At 39.7% G+C, this 22,437-nt stretch overlaps 2 protein-coding genes across 3 annotated transcripts in view; one reads left to right on the top strand and one right to left on the bottom strand.

The window, feature by feature from the left end:
• The window catches only part of LOC109422641 (signal peptide peptidase-like 3), a 271,923-nt gene that overhangs the window by 148,435 nt on the left and 101,051 nt on the right, over positions 1–22,437 (bottom strand). The window lies entirely within an intron of this gene.
• The window catches only part of LOC115257037 (fatty acid hydroxylase domain-containing protein 2-like), a 47,513-nt gene that overhangs the window by 3,004 nt on the left and 22,072 nt on the right, over positions 1–22,437 (top strand). The window contains exons 2-4 of one of the 2 annotated variants that reach the window (XM_062859980.1): positions 17,567–17,742; positions 17,800–18,254; positions 18,315–18,555. The exons of the other annotated variant lie outside the window; for it this stretch is intronic. Of the exons in view, the coding sequence (XP_062715964.1) occupies positions 17,567–17,742; positions 17,800–18,254; positions 18,315–18,459 (776 nt within the window). The 3' untranslated portion in view covers positions 18,460–18,555. Of the gene's footprint in view, positions 1–17,566; positions 17,743–17,799; positions 18,255–18,314; positions 18,556–22,437 lie in introns of those variants that run through there. 2 annotated transcript variants of the gene reach the window in all.

Raw genomic sequence — 22,437 nt, 5'->3', positions numbered from 1 at the left:
GATGGGGAGGAAATGTTGATTAGATATCTACTCAGAATATGTCCAAGAACTTGGCCCACTTCATAGATATCTGGAGTTGGAAATTGGATAGGGTTTAATGGGGTGCTTTCCTTGGCGAAAAAGCGTACGAGAAATTGTCATGGTTTAATCATTTACCTGGTTACCACTGAAAAAGTAAAAATAAGCATTAATCAAGTCGCACAAATTTCGTAGATAGTACAGCCATAGACCACAGTTGTGAGGATTGCCTCCTTCCCGTCGGATACCAAAACACAAAGATTGGAGACTTCTCTCTGACTTCTCAACAAGTCTGACGCAATCCTCCAACAGTCTAGAGTTGTCCTGGCATCGTTCTTGCGACTGCTGAGGAATATGAAAGGATGGTTAGTTAGACACCTAAAGAAAGATGTAGAAAATTCTACGACCTCTCGGGCCTAGGTGTCAAGGGGATATGGGTGTTGTTCTAGGTGTTGTTAGTGGAAGGGTACTCCAAAGGATGCGGTTGGTCAACGTTCAGGTACACCATTATTAGTCTGCTCCGAAAAAGTTATCTGCCCAATACGTCTTGGAGGAAACCTGATCAGTGAAAATAGCAAAATATTATTGGATTTATATCTGGAAATTTTTACATACTTCTATGCAAGTCATTTTATGCACTTTTAAATTATGCCCCTTTTTTATGCTCGGCATAAAGAGGGAAAGCTACTCAGAACCAATATTGTGCATAAGAAAATGTAATGACAACGCACAGTGGTCCACGAACCAGATTTACGAGGAAAGATGCATTCAACGCCTTCAAATGAGTTTTTAGGCAAATATCGCCCCCTTAATGCTAGAACTAGGTAACTCGTTTTGGAAAGTGCGGGTAAAAACTGCTGGTAAAACTTATCCTGCTATAAAACAAACTTTGTGTTGGTCTTAAAAGGTAAATTAATATGTGTTTTTGTAGTTTCAATTGACAAACTTTTGTTTATTGTGATGTACGTTCAGATATAAACCAATTTCTTGCGGTTTCGCAAAACCAGTTACCTAGTTCTAGCATTAAGTGGACGATATGGTCTTCTACAATGTTGTCCAAAATTTTCAAAGAAATTGGTAATCAAACTTTTTTATTTGCAAGAATAACTGTATACATTCTTCGAGAAAGTTGTAGATCTATCAATTTTGAGCAAGTTTGCTGAAGAAACTTTTTAAAATTGACCGATCTAGAGGTATTTTTCTGAATAAGCTTAGGGTGGTTCAAGAAAAACCGGTTTTCTGGCGTTAACATGTTCAGTATTGATTTTTCATCAAAGTCACCCAAGAAACGCTTGTAGAGCATTTGAAGACATCGTTTGAGCGCAGAGATGGTCGTTATCTCTTTTGGTTCAAAAGTTACAAGCATTCTTCTTTAAAAATCATAGTTTTTTAAGGGTTTATGATGGGTTGTGGCAAATATAAAAAATATCTTTTGCCCGCATTCAAAAGAAGAAATGTTGTTATAAAACATATCAAAAAATTAGAGGGGTATTATTTTTGTAACTCAAGTGAAAAATACTTGAAAAATGCCTATTTTTTTTATAGAAAATCATCAATATCTTTTGAACGGAATAACGTAGCAACATTCTCAGCGCACGAAAATGCGCGTTTTCGGAAGCTCTAAAAGTGGTTCTTAGATATTATTTATTATGTTTAATTCAACTGACCTCTTATGGATCTTATTGAAATTATTTACTTATAATCTGTATACAGTAATTATGTAACCATGGTGAGTGACATTGATAAACAATACTTAATTCCATACTACACAGCAATCACAAACACATTTCATAAAGACAATATTACATTTATAAACAACCTTTTAGCTTCAAGAAAGCCCGTGACAACTACTTTTATCCATATCCCTTTCGGGACGGAGCGCAAAAAGGTGAAATCTCCATACAAATGTCTCAACTTTGGCTCTCGAGAACTCTTAAATTTCCCAACAAATCAACAATTATTTTTCCTCACTTAAAAGAACTACTCTTCGTCTTTCGATTTCCAGCTTTGACTACCTAGATAAAACGAAAATAAAAAATAAGCGACAGATAAAACTTTTTCATGTTTTACGATTTTTGTCCACTTTTTGTTTAACTTGTTGTAGTAAATCTCAGAGGCAACGTTAACAAAAGTATGTTTGTACATATACAAGTATACGTAATGGCAGAGTTATTGAAACAGTTTACATCACATAAAACAAAGACTAAACAGATGAAAAAATCCGCAAAACTGTTATCGCTCAACAGCACAATTGTGCAGGTTCGTCACGAAAGGGATATATGGGGAACTTACGAATTTTCGGCAGTTTTGTTCACTTCGTCATGGGGGGTTTTTTGAAACCTGATGAACTCAGAGTTGACCTCAAGTTCTTCCCAACCAAGCTGAGTTATATGCCCAAATTTCAGGCAATTTGGCCCACAAAAACCCCCCATGACAAAGAGAACAAACCTGCCGATAATACCCGTCGTCACCCTATATGGTTCCCATAATTGATAATCCTCATAAAACTATCTATAACATACATATTACTTCTAGTTTCACTGTAAAAAAGAGTTCTACATTAAAACTGCTGATGTTCAAATAGTGAATATTTCCTTCTTTTAAACATAGGCCATTATTTCCAGTCTCAATGTAAATCTAGTTTTTGGCATTAACCTTTTGGGATGCGCGTCTATATAGCCGAGGCGGTAAACGCACGGGAATTCAGCATGACCATGCTGAGGGTGACGGGTTCGATTCCCGGTCGGTCCAGGATCTTTTCGTAAAGGAAATTTCCTTGACTTTCTTGGGCATAGAGTATCTTCGTGCCTGCCACATGATATACACATGCAAAATGGTCATTGGCAGAGGAAGCTCTCAGTTAATAACTGTGGAAGTGCTCATAGAACACTAAGCTGAGAAGCAGGCTTTGTCCTAGTGAGGACGTTACGCCAAGAAGAGAGAGAGAGAGAGATGCGCGTCTGTTTAGGCTAGAGGTTCCATTTCCCGACCAATTTGCTTGTCCCGGGATTCGGGATAAAAATTGTTGCTTGTCCCGGGAAATCTCGGGATCCCGGGAAATTTTTCGTTGTGCTTAAAAACGCAATTTTTTGATTAGGAATGTTTTATTCATCAATAAAAAATAAGCAACGGTTCAAATCAAGTAACTGGTCTTATCAATTTGAATTCGTTCTCTGAAAATACGACTTCAAGAAGCAAATGTTATCAACCCTTCAGCGCGCGCGCTGTTGTAAAAAGCGCGAGCGCGGTGCAGTTTCGGTTGCTTGATGGCGCGCGTCCTGGAAGGTTAATGATTTCTTCGGACAGTGAGGTTCACTTCTTCGACCAGATATTTTCGGAGTTCGAAAAGGTGCGCTCGCTATCGGTTGGCGTCGGTTTAATTGATTTTAAGCTGCAGAAAATTATTTTAATATTCGGGCTCAACTTACCATGTAGCTCGCAAAGTGAGAGCTCTTTCGCAATTACTTTTGAATCATTGCCGAATCAGTCTGGGGCGGATTGGCATACTCCTTAATAGTCGATTCCAATTCTTCACGCATGCTCGATGGTGTCATGCATACAAGACAATCCAGCATTCAGCTCGGCAGCATCGGTATTGTATTGTCATTATCATTATTATCAATTTTGCTACAATCGAACTCACACTTCCTTGAAGAACTTAATCATTTGCGTTTTCGATGAGCTTTCCTTGCTGACACTTGCGTTGAAAACGGAAGACCTCGGAGAACTTCACTACGCTGTTCTTATTTACTTTTGGCGCCGTTCGTTGATTCTTTTCGTGAATGCATCGAATAGGTCGTTTCCAACTTTGGAAATACTTTTCTTAAGCTTCGAATACAACAAACTCAAGCTGATTTCCGCAGATAGTAATGTAGCATCTCGTCTTCCCAATGCCTCCGAAGTGAATCTGATTGACTGTAGAGCTTTCTGAAGGTTTTTTGCAACCTCGAAATCACTGTTCAACAAAAGACCTGAAAGGCCTATTTCGGAAAGTGTCTCAAATTAAAACCAATTAAAACCGCGAATAAAGTCCTCCAGCATCGTTCCAGTCGAGTTTTGACGTCCACACACAGTTGAAGTGGTTTATGTAACATTGAGGGTGAATTGTAATAATGTAGAAGTATTGTATGTGAATTGAAATAATGTAGAAGTAACAGCTAATTGTGTAAAAATCAAACATATTCAATAACCGTTTGCAGTTCCTATATCTAAAAAAAGGAATGATTCATGGGTAAAATAGCAGTAGCTTCAACTTTAATAATAACTATAACAGTAACAGTATTCCGAATGCCACTAGCCGGAATACCATAATCCCGAAATAGCTCACATATTACAATCTTCGTAATAAGGGAATATACTGGTTACAAATGGCGCAAATAAACACTAAGAAATACATCTAGAAGAATAGCAGATACCAGACCCACTAACTTGGTCAAATTATTGGGGGGGGGGGCAAAGCCTGGTTTTTCTGATTTTTTGTATGGGAAAATCGAAAAATCGTCAAATATTGGGGGGGGGGGGCAAAGCCTGGTTTTTCTGATTTTTTGTATGGGAAAATCGAAAAATCGTCAAATATTGGGGGGGGGGGGGCAAACCATGCTTGCCCCCCCTAAGTTGGCGCCAATGGCAGATACTTTTAAAGGGAGAAAAATAATTATGGGATTATTAGAAATATTTCCACAAGTACCCACTTATCCGCGAGCGGTAATGGCGGTGGCGGGCTTGCCCAACCGGTTCGGTTTTTGACGTTTCATGGGGGAAAGTCAAAACAGTTTCATTCTCCTCCTCACCCCTTCACCTACCGTTTGATGGCGCTAACCGATTGCGATCCCCACGAAACGTCAAAATTCGAATCGGTTTTTTATGCCCGTCGCCGCCAATACCGCTCGCGGATAAGTGGACAAGCTTCCCATAGCATTCGGTCAAGTGATATTCGACCTTATATTACATTCAAGCTTCTGACATTCGGGATACTGGCTTTCGGGCAGGTGACTTTCGAGCTAGTGACAGTCAGGCTAATGGTTTAGGTGGAACCGTTATTATTTCTGTATATTTTAGTCATTTCTCCTAAAAGGTTGTTAATGGTGAAGCGTTGATCAAAACTATCCCCTCTCGACAAACTTATTTAATCTTTCGTTTTGAATGGTTTTCGATTGACTAAGTGTATTATCAACGATTTCGGGTGATTTGACGGAATGCTGTTTGACATAAAAAATATGATCACTTTTATTGTTCCATTCGAAAAATTGACTCTACAGAATTGCATTCAATTGAAAGAAGGAAATCTTAGAAAAATATAAGTGATAATTCTTTGATGAGTATTACCATATTTCGGCGAAGAATGTCTAGAACAACTTCAACCGGGAATGTCTTCCAGAAATAGTCCAGGCGCACTTTAGAGAACGAATAAGAACCGAATATCCCTTCACTGAAATCCGGTACACAGATGGCTCAAAGAAACTTGAACCCAACAGTACGAAGGTGGGACTCGGAATCTGCTCATCCTCCTACCAAGAAGCTCGCAGTATTCCCGAAATCTGCTCTGTGTTTTCAGCGGATGCAGCGGCAATCTTTCTAGCTGCATCTCGACCTTGCGAGGCTCCGCTGTTGATTGTAACGGACTCGGCCAGCGCAGTATCAGCACTTCAAGGAACTTGTAACGCCCATCCTTGGATCCAGGCTACACAGAAACTGGTCTCCAAAGGTGAGCCCATAACCTTCATGTGGATTCCGGGTCATAAAGGGATTCCAGGTAATGAAGAAGCAGACCGGTTAGCCGATGTGAGCCGTAGCGGCCGCTTATTTAAACGGAGCACCCCTGCTGCGGACGTAAAGCTGTGGCTGAAACGGAAGGTGAAAGAAGCATGGTCCATCGAATGGCACCATGATAGAGAAAGCTTCACGCGGAAAGTAAAAAACCGCGCCACCGATAGCTGGAAGGACCTACCGAACAGGCGGGACCAACGCATACTCTCAAGAGTTAGAACCAGTCACACCCGAGTCTCGCACAATTTTGAAGGCGGCTGTAGCGGCTTCCGAAAGCAGTGCGACATCTGCAGAGTTCACAATTCTGTAGAACACTTTATCTGCAACTGCCATCCTACGAACACCTGAGACAACAATATGGAGTCACCAGTATCAGAACAGCTCTACAGAATGAACGGGACAGCGAAACGGTCCTCCTAACTTTCCTTAGGGAAGCGGGCCTGTACAGTGCGATCTGAAAGGAGCCAGAACTCCTCTAACTCTTACGGGAGGACAACGATTCACACGGATAATGGCTCGAAACCCAGCGAAGCATTATTGAATTGGAAACAAGTTTTGAAGAAAAATGTTAAAATATCAACAGCATAGTGGCGAACTCGCCTCGGGCGAAAAGCCACTTTAATAAAGAAAAAAAAATAGAAAGGAACAATTTTTATTATTTTTGAAATATGATTCACGACATCCCTGCTGGAGCAAAATCTAACTAAAATTGAAAAAATATCGCGCCAAGAAAGGCATTTTTTTTGTTTTTTTTTTTTGGGCTGCAAAATCTTCTTTCTGAAAAAATGCCGGCATTCCTGGAAAAAAAAATCTAAAAAATCTCGAGGAGAGAATCCTGGGGAATTCCTGAAGAAACTGCGGAACCCTTAGAGGAATTCCCTAAATAATTTCACGGAGAAACTCCTGAAGGAATTCTCAGCAAAAACTTCTGAATGAAGTTTCGGTGAGCCTCCTAAAAACGGAGAAACCAGAAACCCCTGAAAAGAAGCTTTGATAGCATTCAAAGAAACTCCCAAAACAGTTTTTGGAAAAAAAAACCCGGAAAAAATCTTTCTTCGGAATTCTTTGACAACCTTCAAAAAATTTTTCGATAAACTTCTTGATGAATTCCTCGAAAAACTTCTAGAGAAACTTGCTGAGAAAATCCTTTTAATGAAATCTGGGAGACTCTTGAAGTAATTCCCGCAGAAACTCTTGCCGGAATGATCAGAGAAACTCGTTAAGGGAATCTCGGAAAAACTCTTACAAACATGGGAAAAATCCCAAAGAAATTCACGAAACTCCTTCTTCTTCTTTATGGCTCTACGTCCCCACTGGGACTTGGCCTGCCTCTCTCCAACTTAGTCTTCTTTTGAGCACTTCCGCAGTTATTAATTGGAGGGCTTTCTCTGCCAGCCATTGCATGAATTAGTATATTGACGGATTTCGCGCCAACTCGAACAAATGTTGGCAGCACCCTCTCAGATTACAACGAAACTTTCTTGGTGTGTAGACCTTGCCCAGATAAGCCACTTTGCATACTCATTTTTCTATTTTTTTTCTCGACTGACTTTTGAAAAGGGCTAAACTTTTTTTATAGATTTATTTAAAAATGTTTTTAATCAAAAAATGACTACTCCTACAAAAAAGTGTTGTATGGGTGATTATCATAAAATAAGTCAAATTTTAAGAAAAAATACTGAAAAAAATCCAAAATGAGCCCTACACTGAAAAAAATCATTTCTAAAAATTCAAAGTTGATTTAAAAAAACACCATTTTTGATTTTGATGAAATTTTGTCTCAAGACAGGTAATTATGCTCCCTACCAACCGTCCATACACCACAAGATGGGCACTTTAAGGAAAAAAAGTTTTTCTAACAAAAACTTTTTCTTGTTCGAATGATTTTTTTTTCAGTGTATTTTGTTATCAACAATAAAACCAGTGAAGGCCATAACAATCCCAGAATCCAATGAAACTCAATTTTCTAGGAGATTTTGTGTTATTTATTCAATCATTTGGAAGGGTTTTCCTATACATAAAAAACTTCAAAATATTACAAATGTATTTTCTTAGGAAATGTAATGTTCGATCGCAATATGCATTGAAGTGCACTATTAACCCTAAAAGGGATACCTTCATGGCCTCAGTTTCGTCACCTCGCTGAGTGTGTTCCATCAAAGACGAGCTCTGAAAGGCGCCTGGGGTCCAAATGGACCCCAGGTATCCCTTTTAGGGTTAAATATACAATTATTTATAATTATGAATTTTTCAAATATATATATGTGTCTTAGAGCCAATTTCAAACATGTTCTTTTCTATTTTTTTCCGATCATACTAAATATTTTTGGTTCATCTTCTGAATTAGAATACCTGTTTGCCTTCACTTTGTCGTCAGGAATAGGCAAAAAACTATGGAATTTCTGAGTGCCTGGTATTGTTTTGGCGTTATTATATATTTCTTCGAGATCTTCTGACATTTTAATGTACTGTTCAGTGGACACGTAACAGAAATTTGATTTAGTAATATTTTTATCTATCTGTACAACTGCCCAGTTATATGCTCTCTTTGCCATTCGCTTGAGAGTGCCACCAATAGCATCACATGGACCTTTACCGTGGGACGTTGCAAAAAAATGCCATTCTGCTCTTAATGCATGCTTTGACTGGAATCTACATAGACTAGCAAAGTTCTTCTTATTTTTGTATTGTGATGCTGCCCCATCAGACATAAAATAAATTTTAGAAAAGTTCGTTAATTGTTTCATAAAATCTATCATTTTTGAGATGAACAACTGGACCGCAACTGTATCGTGAGCCATTACTTCCGATATGATAATGAAGCTAACATTTACAAGTTTATTATCTTTCATATAGTAAATTTCAAATGGGTGTATTGTTGCTTGCGAGTTGTTCCAATGATATCTTCGAGCAGCGTTTTGAATTATGAATGAATAGTTTTCAGAGAAATCACAAATCGCAAGAATTTCATCATCCTTTAATGTATCTTTTTTATTTCTGAGAAATGATGATTGTTGTTTATGAATAAAGTCGTGTGTTATAAGTTTGTCAATTTTATCAACAAGATACGGAACAAATTCATCAACAGGTTTAACCCTCTAATACCCAAATTTTTGATTTTGATCTAAATATCATTTTTCGTCATCTAAAATCGATTTAAACATGTTTTGGAAGATGATTCTTTTTAATTCTCGATTTCGTCAATTTCAGTTTTTGATTTTTCTAATTTTTATTTTTGAACATCCCCACACTTTTATATTTTTCCTGGAAGCCAATTAGGGCTACGGATTTTTTGAGATAAAAACATTTTGAGATTTTATGATTATTGTTAAAATATTATTATTTTAAATTTTTTTCACAGAGAATTTTATTTTCCGTGTAATTTTAAGGAAAATAATTTTAGAGTGTATTCGATTCCCTTAAACTATTAAACAAGGATGGAATGATTTGGGAAAAATTTAAAATATGTTAATTGTAGCGTTTCAATACAAAATAAACAGTGACTTCTAAAAGGTGATCAAAACATCAATTTTTCAATGATTTTTAAAAAATGTAAATACGCTTTAAAATACACCAAAAACCATTTTGAGTTATACAGAACATTCCTAAATATCAGCCAAAAATATAAAAAAAAATATTTTCCACGAAACAAAAATTACAAAAATGCTCAAACTATACCCCGTCTAAAGGCGGGATTGGGTATTAGAGGGTTAATAATCGTTTCTAAATTACAGCGATCAGTATTCAACCACTGCTGAAATATAATCTCTTCTTTGTCATTTGATTCTAATATCAATGTAAGTTCCTCTTCAATGTGTTCATTACAAGCACACTTTTCACAAGCACGGAAAAAGCAATTATCTGTTCTGGTGGAAATATCGCAAAGCATTTTTTGTATTATTTCATCTTGTGACACAATTCTTATACTGTTGAACATTAAATTTACATTTTCATGAATAGTACATATGCATACACGGTAAAGGCTGGGTATGCTGCGCAATTCAGATTGTGATCCACTAGCCTCTGCCCAGCAACTCCTATCCCTACCTCCACGCGGTACCGGCCGGAAACTATGAGCAACCTTAGGGAAGATCGGGTAACCAACCCCGGTGGGAACTTTGGTCGTAGGCTGACAGGGAAGGGGGGGTTTGCTTCGGCAAACCTGAGCGTCTGTTCTCCAGGAGGAGCGGCTCACAACAGCGTCTGATCCCCATGTTAGGGGCGGCTGATCTACGTCCGAGTGCCAGGGAAGGACTCTAAGCTCAACTGTGCACTATGGTCCTCCGGAAAGTAGGGGGTTGGTGTCAGGCCCTACGAGCCAGCCGTAAAAAACCATTGTAACGGAAAATCAGCAACAGAATAATACGAACCGAGACCAACGGCAACGACCCCAGCGAACAAAAAGGACTTGCGATTGGAAACTCGGTACGTGGAACTGCCGATCTCTCAACTTCATTGGGAGCACCCGCATACTCGCCGATCTACTGAAGGACCGCGGGTTCGGCATCGTAGCGCTGCAGGAGGTGTGTTGGACAGGAACCATGGTGCGAACGTTTAGAGGTAATCATACCATCTACCAGAGCTGCGGCAACACACGCGAGCTGGGAACAGCTTTCATCGTGATGGGTGATATGCAGAGGCGCGTGATCGGTTGGTGGCCGATCGACGAAAGAATGTGCAGATTGAGGATCAAGGGCCGATTCTTCAACTTCAGCATAATAAACGTGCACAGCCCACACTCCGGAAGTACTGATGATGACAAGGACGCATTTTACGCGCAGCTCGAACGCGAGTACGATCGCTGCCCAAGCCACGACGTCAAGATCATCATAGGAGATTTGAACGCTCAGGTAGGCCAGGAGGAGGAATTCAGACCGACGATTGGTAAGTTCAGCGCCCACCAGCAAACGAACGAAAACGGCCTACGACTCATTGATTTCGCCGCCTCCAAAAATATGGCCATACGTAGCACCTTTTTCCAACACAGCCTCCCTTATCGTTACACCTGGAGATCACCACAGCAGACGGAATCTCAAATCGACCACGTTCTGATTGACGGACGGCACTTCTCCGACATTATCGACGTCAGGACCTATCGTGGCGCCAACATCGACTCCGACCACTATCTGGTGATGGTCAAACTGCGCCCAAAACTCTCCGTCATCAACAATGTACGGTACCGGCGACCGCCACGGTACAACCTAGAGCGACTGAAGCAACCGGATGTCGCCTCAGCATACGCGCAGAACCTCGAAGCCGCGTTGCCAGACGAGGGCGAGCTCGATGAGGCCCCTCTAGAGGACTGCTGGAGTACAGTGAAAGCAGCCATCAACGACGCAGCCGAGAGCACCATCGGGTACGTGGAACGGAATCGACGGAACGAATGGTTCGACGAAGAGTGCAGAACGGTTTTGGAGGAGAAGAACGCAGCGAGGGCGGTAATGCTGCAGCAAGGGACTCGACAGAACGTGGAACGTTACAAACAGAAGCGGAAACAGCAGACCCGCCTCTTTCGGGAGAAAAAGCGCCGCCTGGAAGAAGCGGAGTGTGAAGAAATGGAACTGCTGTGCCGTTCCCAAGAAACACGGAAGTTCTATCAGAAGCTCAACGCATCCCGCAACGGCTTCGTGCCGCGAGCCGAAATATGCAGGGATAAAGACGGAGGCCTCTTGACGGACGGACGTGAGGTGATCGAAAGGTGGAAGCAGCACTTCGATCAGCACCTGAACGGCGTGGAGAACGTAGGCACAGGAGCCCACGGCAACGGAAGGAACGACGACGCCAGTGCAGCGGAGGACGGAAATGAACCAACTCCCACGCTGAGGGAAGTTAAGGATGCCATTCACCAGCTCAAAACCAACAAAGCAGCTGGTAAGGATGGTATCGCAGCTGAACTCATCAAGATGGGCCCAGAAAAGTTGGCCACCTGTCTGCATCGGCTGATAGTCAGGATCTGGGAAACCGAACAGCTACCGGAGGAGTGGAAGGAAGGGGTAATCTGCCCCATTCACAAGAAAGGCGACCATTTGGAATGTGAGAACTTCAGGGCGATCACTATTTTGAATGCTGCCTACAAAGTGCTATCCCAGATCATCTTCCGTCGTCTGTCACCTAAAACAAATGAGTTCGTGGGAAGTTATCAAGCCGGCTTCATCGACGGCCGGTCGACAACGGACCAGATCTTTACCGTACGGCAAATCCTCCAGAAATGCCGTGAATACCAGGTCCCAACGCACCACCTGTTCATCGACTTCAAAGCGGCATACGATAGTATCGACCGCGCAGAGCTATGGAGAATCATGGACGAAAACGGCTTTCCTGGGAAGCTGACTAGACTGATTAAAGCAACGATGGACGGTGTGCAAAACTGCGTAAGGGTTTCGGGTGAACTATCCAGTTCATTCGTATCCCGCCGGGGACTGCGACAAGGTGACGGACTCTCATGTCTACTCTTCAACATCGCGCTGGAAGGTGTGATGCGACGAGCCGGGCTCAACAGCCGGGGAACGATTTTCACAAAATCTGGTCAATTTGTGTGCTTTGCGGACGACATGGACATTATCGCTAGAACATTTGGAACGGTGGCAGAGCTGTACACCCGCCTGAAACGCGAAGCAGCAAAGGTCGGACTGGTGGTGAATGCCTCAAAAACAAAGTACATGCTGGTAGGCGGAACCGAAAACGACCGGATCCGTCTGGGTAGTAATGTTACGATAGACGGGGATACTTTCGAGGTGGTGGAGGAATTCGTCTACCTCGGATCCTTACTGACGGCTGACAACAACGTGAGCCGAGAAATTCGGAGGCGCATCATCAGCGGAAGTCGAGCCTACTACGGGCTCCAGAAGAAACTGCGGTCGAAAAAGATTCACCCACGCACCAAATGCACCATGTACAAAACGCTAATAAGACCGGTGATCCTCTACGGGCACGAGACATGGACCATGCTCGAGGAGGACCTACAAGCACTCGGAGTTTTCGAGCGACGCGTGCTAAGAACGATCTTCGGCGGTGTGCAGGAGAACGGTGTGTGGCGGAGAAGGATGAACCACGAGCTCGCTGCACTTTACGGCGAACCCAGCATCCAGAAGGTGGCCAAAGCCGGAAGGATACGTTGGGCAGGGCATGTTGCAAGAATGCCGGACAACAACCCTGCAAAGCTGGTGTTTGCAACGGATCCGGTTGGCACAAGAAGGCGTGGAGCGCAGAGAGCACGATGGGCGGACCAGGTGGAGCGTGACCTGGCGAGCATTGGGCGCGACCGAGGATGGAGAGCGGCAGCCACAAACCGAGTATTGTGGCGTACTATTGTTGATTATGTCTTGTCTTAATGATGTTGAACAAATAAATGTATGTATGTATGTATATGCATACATTATGTATACCAGTAGAATCAAGTAAAATACAATGCTTTGGTCGCAACTGTGTAAATACTGTGAAACCAATATTCACAGTTTTGTACATATCTACAAAAATCATATAAGCCTCTTTGAGCGACATCATCAAAAGTCGTTTTTGAACTTGTTGTTTTTTTCCATTTCGAACCTCAGAAACAAAATCATTTGTTCCTGGCATTGGCCTGCTGATATCATTATCATCAAAAAATTCTCTTACTATTTGTTTTGTATCGTCATCAATACCATGCCCCCTTCTTTTTTCGGTGGTACAAAGAATACCCTGTTCATAAACAAGATCCTTCACCTGCCTCGCCATATACATTGGTGCGTTAAACTCTCTTGTGATTTTATTTACCGACCAAGACTTAGGAAGTACAGATAGTATTTTAATCTGTTCGCTTCTGTCAGTTGTAGGGTGATTGAACTTATCCTTTAACTGCATAATTATCTCGTCATACGCCTCCACTTTGCCAACATCCGTTGAATCTATTCCGAAGATATTTTTTCGAACTGCTTTCGTAATCTGCAATGATTTGTTTATGCGATATTCCATACTTCTCATGTTTCTAGATGAGATTGGCGATAAACTCAATGTTTCAGCAATGGTATTAAACTTCCCAATATTATGGGGACCCTGTAGTTGATCTGTTGACGGAATTGACTCCAATGATGGAATAGATGGTACCATATCTGTAAGATAAAAGTTAAGGTTAACAATATAATAATGAATGCAGTGGAAAGTTAATGATAGTTATTTATGCAACGAGTTGCAAAAATGATTTTTTTCGCACAAGTAGTACATTTATCCAACGAGGCTTGCCGGGTTGGATAAATACGAAGAATACTGAAAAATGTAGTTATGCAACGAGCTGCAAAATGAGTTATATAAAAGAAGCTAACACGTTGAAGGCTTACTTACCCAGCTCATGTTCGATTTGTTGACCACTCGTTGACGGTTCTGGTTCTGGAACATCATGATGTTGCTGCCCACTAAATGATAGTTGCATAGTTTCGTCGTTTCCATCCGATCGGCGTTTTTTCGTATTCGGGCTTCTGTTGTGACTTATCAATCCACGACATGACTCACAAATACTCATCGATTCATCGATTTCATGTGTATATCCCATGGAATGAATTTTATCTATCAATCTTAATGACATGCCCCGTAGATTATGACGGTTGCACTTTGGATTGTTTATTTTTGCACTGCACTTGAATTTGTTGAATTTTGATTTATACGATTGATCCATTACTTTTCAGAACTGCCTTTAATAACCAAAGAGAAGGAACACGTTGAATGATACCGATTTATTTTCTTGTTTTGTTCATATTTGCTTTAGGTACAACTCTTGATTTGTTTTTTTTTTTCGATTAGGTAGTTCGAATCTAATAAATAGCCTTACCTAATATTAGGTAAGAACATGGGGTAGAAACGTTTGGGTAGAAATTACAGCAGCACGTATGAAATGCGTGTACTAATTGTATATTGTTTCGTACTTCTAGAGTGCTGCTGCGTGAATATGGGTGCATTGCATTGTCGCATATGACACAATAAGTTTCATTGCATTTTGAGATTACTAGATAAGATAACCTTCACTGGTTTAGTTTGTTTAAAAAAAAAGACACTGAAAAAATAATAATTTGGACATGAAAAAGTTTATGTTAGAAAAACTTTTTTTCCTTAAAAGTGCCCATCTTGTGATGTATGGACGGTTGGTAGGGAACATAATTACCTGTCTCGAGACAAAATTTCATCAAAATCAAAAATGGTGTTTTTTTTTTTTAAATCAACTTTGAATTTTTAGAAATGATTTTTTTCAGTATAGGGCTCATTTTGGATTTTTTTCAGTATTTTTTTTTTAATTTGACTTATTTTGTGATAATCACCCATACAACACTTTTTTGTAGGAGTAGTCATTTTTTGATTAAAAACATTTTTAAAAAATCCATAAAAAAAGTTTGGTTCTTTTCAAAAGTCAGTCCAGATAAATTTTGAAGAAACTAAGTATGCAAAGTGGCTTATCTAGTCTTGGTGTACATACCCAGAAAGTTTCATTGTAATCTGAGAGGGTGCTGCCAACTCCGAATACGATTTGGGGCGAAATTCGTCTATTGTGAGGCAAGCACACTGATACACTATGCCCAGTGAGTCGAGAAAATTTTCCCGACCGGAACGGGAATCGAACCCGCCGTCTCCGGATTGGCGATCCATAGCCTTAACCACTAGGCTAACTGGAGACCCCACGAAACTTCTAAAGTCAGCGAACATCCTGGAAGTATTCCTGAAATAATACTATGAAAAGCATCTGCAGGTTTTTTTTTATTCTTCAATCGCTTAACCTAATTTACAGCTCTTTTGTCCACTAGGGCACTGCGTGAGCGATTCCAATTGGAAGTTGTGCTTACAATTTGTACAGCACCTAAATGTATTCTATTCTAATTCTACTCTATCGAACTGATTGCCGTTGCGCTGCTTTCACTTTCTACCCTATCATGGTAGAATTATGAGCACGGCACGAGGATGTTGATGTGTTGGCTGGTTGTTGGTTGTTCCTTTATGTTCAGTCCTATTGGGAGTCCATTATGAGTTGCCGTTCACCGATGTCTAAGTATCCGGGTCCGTTTGAGCCATGGGCTCAGAAGAAGGTCAGTGTCAGTTATTCTCAGGGGGAAAGGGCAACTGACGAAAGTGCCGGGGCTGAGATCGAACCCATGACCATCTGCTTATGAAGCAAACGTGTTACCAATTGGCAATCTGCAGGAATTGATGAAGAAAATTTGGAATACGTCGTACGACAGAAGTTTCACGCATTCGATGTATTCGTTCAATACATGGCCTACTTGCCTAATTTCACCTTCTATTAAAATTTCCATACTTATTCGCAATGTAGCGAATACTATCATATCTATTATTTCATTATCCACTTTGATCTCTACTCCCTTATACTCTAAGTAGAAAAAAGACCGATATAGCCATAAAATGATCAAGTTATAAATAGAATACGGTCGATAAGTCAGGATATGATATTTCTTAGAGAAGTTCATTAAAAAAAATCGAGGAGAAATACAAAATACAAAATACAAACTTCTGGAAGAATTCCCTGAGATTTGTGTGAAGAATTAGCAATAAGTTAAAATTCACAAATACAAAGAAATTAAAAAAAAAAAAAATCCCTGAGAAAGTTCTAAAAGAAAGTCAAGTGGAAACTCTTGAATACATCTATATATATAAAAATGAGTTTGAAGTTTCTTTGAGGCAACAAAACTCACGAACGACTGAACCAATCAGCGTGACTTTTGCATGGTTCGATTCGTATTCATGGTGGCTGTGTTTATATATAAAATAAAGTTAAGAAAAAGAACTGAAAAGAAGAAAAATTGTGAAACTAACAAAATTTGTTGAACTGGGAAGAAAATCAACACGATCGCAATAAAACTGATCTAGAGTGCCGTGGTCCTATGAACCCAACAGTTGTCAAACCACCACAACCAGAAATGGCAACACAACGTTTGCCGGGACAGCTAGTTCATAATGAAATTTTGTTGGAATATCCCTTTAGAATCGCTTGGCCATTTTTTGGAGGAACATCCTAAAATGCAACTCAGTTTGGTGTGTTTTCCAAAAACAAAAAAAAGCATAAACAATTGAAATTGGCTGATCGTTTATTGGGATATTTTCAGCTTAATATGTATGTAAAAACAGCAGTCAATGTTTTTAAGAATAAATCAATTTAATTTGCTCCTTAACTTTCCGGCACTCGCACGGTTGGCCACCACCGCCAGCACCACGGTAATGCTGAGTACTAAAAGCAAGATTTTTTCAAGGTATTGTACAAAATACAACAGCGCGATCGCTCGAGGGTTAAGGAACTTCCATAGTAACCCTCGGAGGAGTTCGTTCAAGGAATTTATTGGTAGAACTTGTTACAAATTCCCCAGAAAAAAAACCCTGGATGAATACCCGGAGGAACTCCTGTAGGAATTCCTTGGAGGAATTCACCAAAAAAAAAAAAATCCCCGAAAAATTTCCGGATAAAGTCTCGCAGTTATTTCTGTGAACGCTTATGTAGATATTTCTCGAAAAAAAAAATGTTTTTTTTTTTCACAATAGAGGACTCGATTTGAAATAACTTTGTCGAAAACAGAGTTCACCTTCATCAAGTGGAGGATTAACATAAACACGTTTATACCAAAAATACCGAATAAGTTGATGCTGAAGATAGTAGAGATAATTAATTGACATGCAGAATTATTCAATATGTTTTAATTTAGAGCTTACGCGCAAACACACATATTTCTAACACAAAGATTTTCTGCTTAGCACTATCCACCTATTAAATGTAGTGACTAATATCGAATCGCCAATCATTCTCACAATCCGACAGGTGATGACCCAGCCACCTTGTACATCTGGGTCCAGATGTTCTATGCCTACTCACATTACTGGCTAATGGGAGCCTTATTCATGATCATGGACATAACGGGGAAACCCAAGTTCCTTCGAAAATATAAAACGCAACCCGGGGTCAATGAACCGATCAAGTGGAGTGATTTGAAAAAGGTGAGTTCAACGCATTCGTAGCTGTACTTCAACCTTCAACAATTCTCATCCGCCCAGATCATCAAAACGGTCCTGTTCAACCAGTTCGTTATTGGAGCTCCCCTCACGTACATCGGTTTCCATCTGTCGATCGACAAGGACCTCCCCGATGTCCGAATTCTTCCACCACTAACCACCGTTGTACGGGACATCATCGTTTGCATATTCATGTGGGAGATCGGTTTCTACTACAGCCACCGGCTGCTGCACCACAAGTACCTGTACAAGATCATCCACAAGCAGCATCATGAATTTACGGCCCCGGTATCGTGGGCTGCCATCTATGCGAACCCCATCGAGCACATCTTCAGCAACATGCTTCCTCCAATGTTGGGCGTATCGCTGATGAAGTGCCACGTGGTGACTTCGGCTCTCTGGTTCAACTACGTCATCCAGGATACGCTGACGGCGCACTCCGGCTATCATCTGCCGTTCCTGATGAGCTCGGAGTATCACGATTATCATCATTTGAAGTGAGTTTTTTTTTACGGAAAGTGAAGATTTCGAAAGGTAAATCAAAAAACTTCTTACAGATTCAATCAATGCTTTGGTACCAATGGCCTGCTGGATTGGCTGCATGGAACCGATGCGAACTTCCGTAAGACCAAGTATGGGCAACGCGATCAACGATTGTTCGGAACGAAGTCGGCACGGGAGCTGGTTCCCGATAAGGACTAAGCGGTTGTTGTTACTGTTACTGCTGGAAAAATTGAGCTGTGAAGAATGTTGAATTTATTTACAAACCTGATAAACTGTATTTAATGTTGAGTTAAATTGAAACTCATTTGTTTTTGTTATAAAATGTATCACAGTAAAGACAATCAAATTTCAAAAAATATCCATGTGTTTGGTTGCTGCGAGGTGAAATTTTTCAATCGATCGATGTCAATATCAGTTCTTGGCAGAAACTTCAAAACCTAACATTTTTCTGTTCTGGCTATCAACCAAAGGAATATTTTTCGGAACAGAAAACTGAAAACTGTTCTGTTCTGACTATCAACCAAACATTTTTTTTAGAAGCAGACCTGGTGAGATGGTTAGAACACTTGACTATCACGCCGAGGACCTGGGATCGAACCCCACTCCCGACAAACTCACAAAATGTGGGTTCTTCCTTCGGAAGGAAAGTAAATCGTGGGTCCCGAGATGAACTAGCCTAGGCTAAAAATCTCGTTAATACAGATAAAAAAATAAAAAGAAATAAAAAAAAATAAAAAAAAATGAATAAAAAATAGAAATAAAAAGTTTTAGTCAAATAGGCTTGAAGATAGAATTATCATAAAACCAAAATAAAAAGTAATTGGCTATATGACGCTTCTGAAAACCTCTAAAAGACTAGTTTGCCATCAAAATGTTAATTGGGAAATTTGCTGTTAGCTTTTCACATGTTGAACTTCACCAAACCTATATCAGTGCATCTACCATCATTCATAGCTGAATCAGCTACCGGAGTGGGAATTTCAGGTAGGAATTTTTGTTTAACCTGATCTATCTGTAAAAGACATTCATTCGTGTGCGTGTTTAGTATTTACGTGTTATCATATAACTGATGCAATAGGTCAAGGGTTCCCAACCAGTGGTCTGCGGCCCCCTAGGGGGCCGTGAAGCCAGTCTAAGGGGCTGCGATGTTACCAAAAAAATTGTTAATTTTTTATTCAATTTTGTGTAAATTATACGAATATTTAATTTTGTATACCGTCACCTCCAAAAGTCACAATTTCAGGAACAAATTTTCAGTATAAAACGCCTTCAAAAGAAAAAAAAATCGGCTGCGCCGCTATTTTTCAGCTACGACATAAATTTAATGTGCATAACATCAATGTTTACGAAATGTGAGTATCGAATATAAAAAAAACTATCATTGATCGTCGAAAATCCCTCCCACAGTAGATTTCTGGCTACGTCACTGTACTAAAAAAATCGGTTTCGTTCACTATTCATATTTTTTTTTAATTTTTTTATTGGGCCCCAGATGTTTTGACAATTTTTAAAGGGGGTCGCCACCTGAAAAAGGTTGGGAACCCCTGCAATAGGTCGAAGCCTTAATCTCACCCTACTTAACTCTACAGAAATCACTCCGTGACATGACTCTATAAATGCAGAGATACACTTGGACTCAATAGTGACATTATTGTGAAAATCTTTGAAAATGTTCCTGAGCATACCACATATTGACAATCCACTCAAAAATTCGTGCATAAATTTCTTCTGTGGTATGCTCAGGAACATTTTCAAAGATTTTCACAATAATGTCACTATTGAGTCCAAGTGTGTCTCTGCATTTATAGAGTCATGTCACGGAGTGATTTCTGTAGAGTTAAGTAGGGTGAGATTAAGGCTTCGACCTATTGCAGGGGTTCTCAACCTTTTTTAGGTGGCGACCCCCTTTAAAAATTGTCAAAACATCTGGGGCCCAATAAAAAAATTAAAAAAAATATGAATAGTGAACGAAACCGATTTTTTTAGTACAGTGACGTAGCCAGAAATCTACTGTGGGAGGGATTTTCGACGATCAATGATAGTTTTTTTATATTCGATACTCACATTTCGTAAACATTGATGTTATGCACATTAAATTTATGTCGTAGCTGAAAAATACCGGCGCAGCCGATTTTTTTAAAGACTGAATAGCCGAAAACTCCGAGTATAATGGTACAAAAGATTCTTGATTTTTTAACCCGTGTAGACCTGAGTCAGCGCAAACGAACCAAAAACCTCGCCATACAGCGAATACTTAACACATTTGAACCAGCACCGATTGTGAATTTCTGCAGTAATGTATTTAAAATGTGTTTGTCCATTTTTTAAAGTAGTTTTTTTTAAAGATATTCACAAACTTTTTTGGTAATTCCTTCGGAACTACTTCTATGTCAATTTCTTCGAAAATTTAAATATTACCCTTTAAATTACAGATTTCTTCAAAATTTCTTTGAAAAAGAAATGGGAATTCCTTCGGCAGATTAATTGGATTTTTTTCTGACTCTTGTTTCTGATTTTTATTCCGAACAAAATGCCAAACAAATTTGACATTTTACAAATTTGCGAAGTAATTCCCAGAAGCATTGCCGAATGAATTATTGAAGGCATTACCGAAGGAAATTTCGATGGGATTGCTAGAAAATTCCAAAAATTAAATGGTCAAAACAATGGCAAAGAAAATTTCTAAAAATACGCTGAAGCAATTAAAAAAATAAATGCTTGAGAAACTCTCAAATTAATTGACAAACAACTTTCGGAACAATTACCGAAGGATTTACTAATGGAATTGCAAAAAAATTCAATGTTGACAGGAATTGTTCAAGCAGTTGTCAAATGAATTACCGAAGAAATTTTTGAAGGATTGCCAAAACATTATTTGAAGAAACTTATAAGAAAATTTCGAATGGGGAAATTTTCAAAGTCTTTGCCACTTAAATTTTCAAAGACGTTACTAAAGGAATTCTCAAAAATATGTCGGAGAAATTTCCAATTAAATTGTTGTTAGGCACACAAATGCGAAGAAATTGTCGAAAAAAATCCAAAAGAATATCCAAAGGGGGACAAAAACCAAATTGGACGTAAAAAAACAACTTGAAATACACATATTAATTGCTAGTTTTCTCTCTCCATATGGTCCGCAAAGTTCGAGTACTGACCAAGGTCTATCATGTGTGGCCGTTCACTATTTGCAATTCTGACCTCAGATGGCAACACTAATCGATCTACATAATACCGTCCAATAACTGGTGGTGTTGCTAGTTATCAAGTTAAGTTTTAGCTTCTTTATCTCGGGATCGAAAGCAGATAGAAATGTGCCATCTTGGGCTAAGTTAAGTTAAGTTCAAAAGTACAATAATATTCAGGTGATTCACCAATTAGTTGATGATTTTGCCGCTAGGTGGTGTTAGTTATCAAGTAAAGTTTCAGCTTCTGTATCTCGTTAACAAAAGCCGATAGAAAAATATCGTCTGCGCCAAAGTTAATCAGAAGAACAAGAATATTCTGATGAGTCTTTAATTAGTTGGTAATTTTGCCACTAGACGGTACTAGTTTTGATGTAAAGTTAGGCTTCTCTATCTCCGTATCGAAAGCCGGTAGGAAAGTGTCAACTTCGGCAAAGTTAATCAAAATGACAAGAATATTCTGGTGATTTCACCGCTAGGTGGCGCTAGTTTTCAAGTAAAGTATTAGACTTCTCTATCTCGGGATCGAAAGCAGATAGAACCCAGTCAACACACGATCGTATATGATGTTGAATAGGATGCTAAAGTGGAGGCGATATGCGTACCCTTTACACGCGGTCAAATGGAAGCAGGTGCGTATATGGCCTCCACTTTAGCATCCTATTCAACATCATTTACGACTTTGTGTTAGCTGGGAAATGTGTTGTCTTCAGCAAAGTTGTTCAGAAGGACAATATCCTTTTGGTGATTCACCAATTGGTTATAACATAAATGTCACATTTTCCCAAAAATGATTTGCTCAAACTCCAAACGCCCGAATGATAAATTCCCGAAAGTAACAAATAACCCGAAACGATGCCCAAACACTATAATAGCCTTGGAAACACTTTCTGAAATCAGTTAATAAAAACCATCAAGAACTCTTAATTATGCATACAAACTCTAAAAGCACAAATCAAACGAACAAAGCATCCAACCACGTTGCATTTGTTAA

This window comes from Aedes albopictus, chromosome 3 (genome assembly GCF_035046485.1).
Source record: "Aedes albopictus strain Foshan chromosome 3, AalbF5, whole genome shotgun sequence".
Classification (NCBI taxonomy): domain Eukaryota; kingdom Metazoa; phylum Arthropoda; class Insecta; order Diptera; family Culicidae; genus Aedes; species Aedes albopictus.
This window is presented reverse-complemented; position numbering and strand designations above follow the sequence as displayed.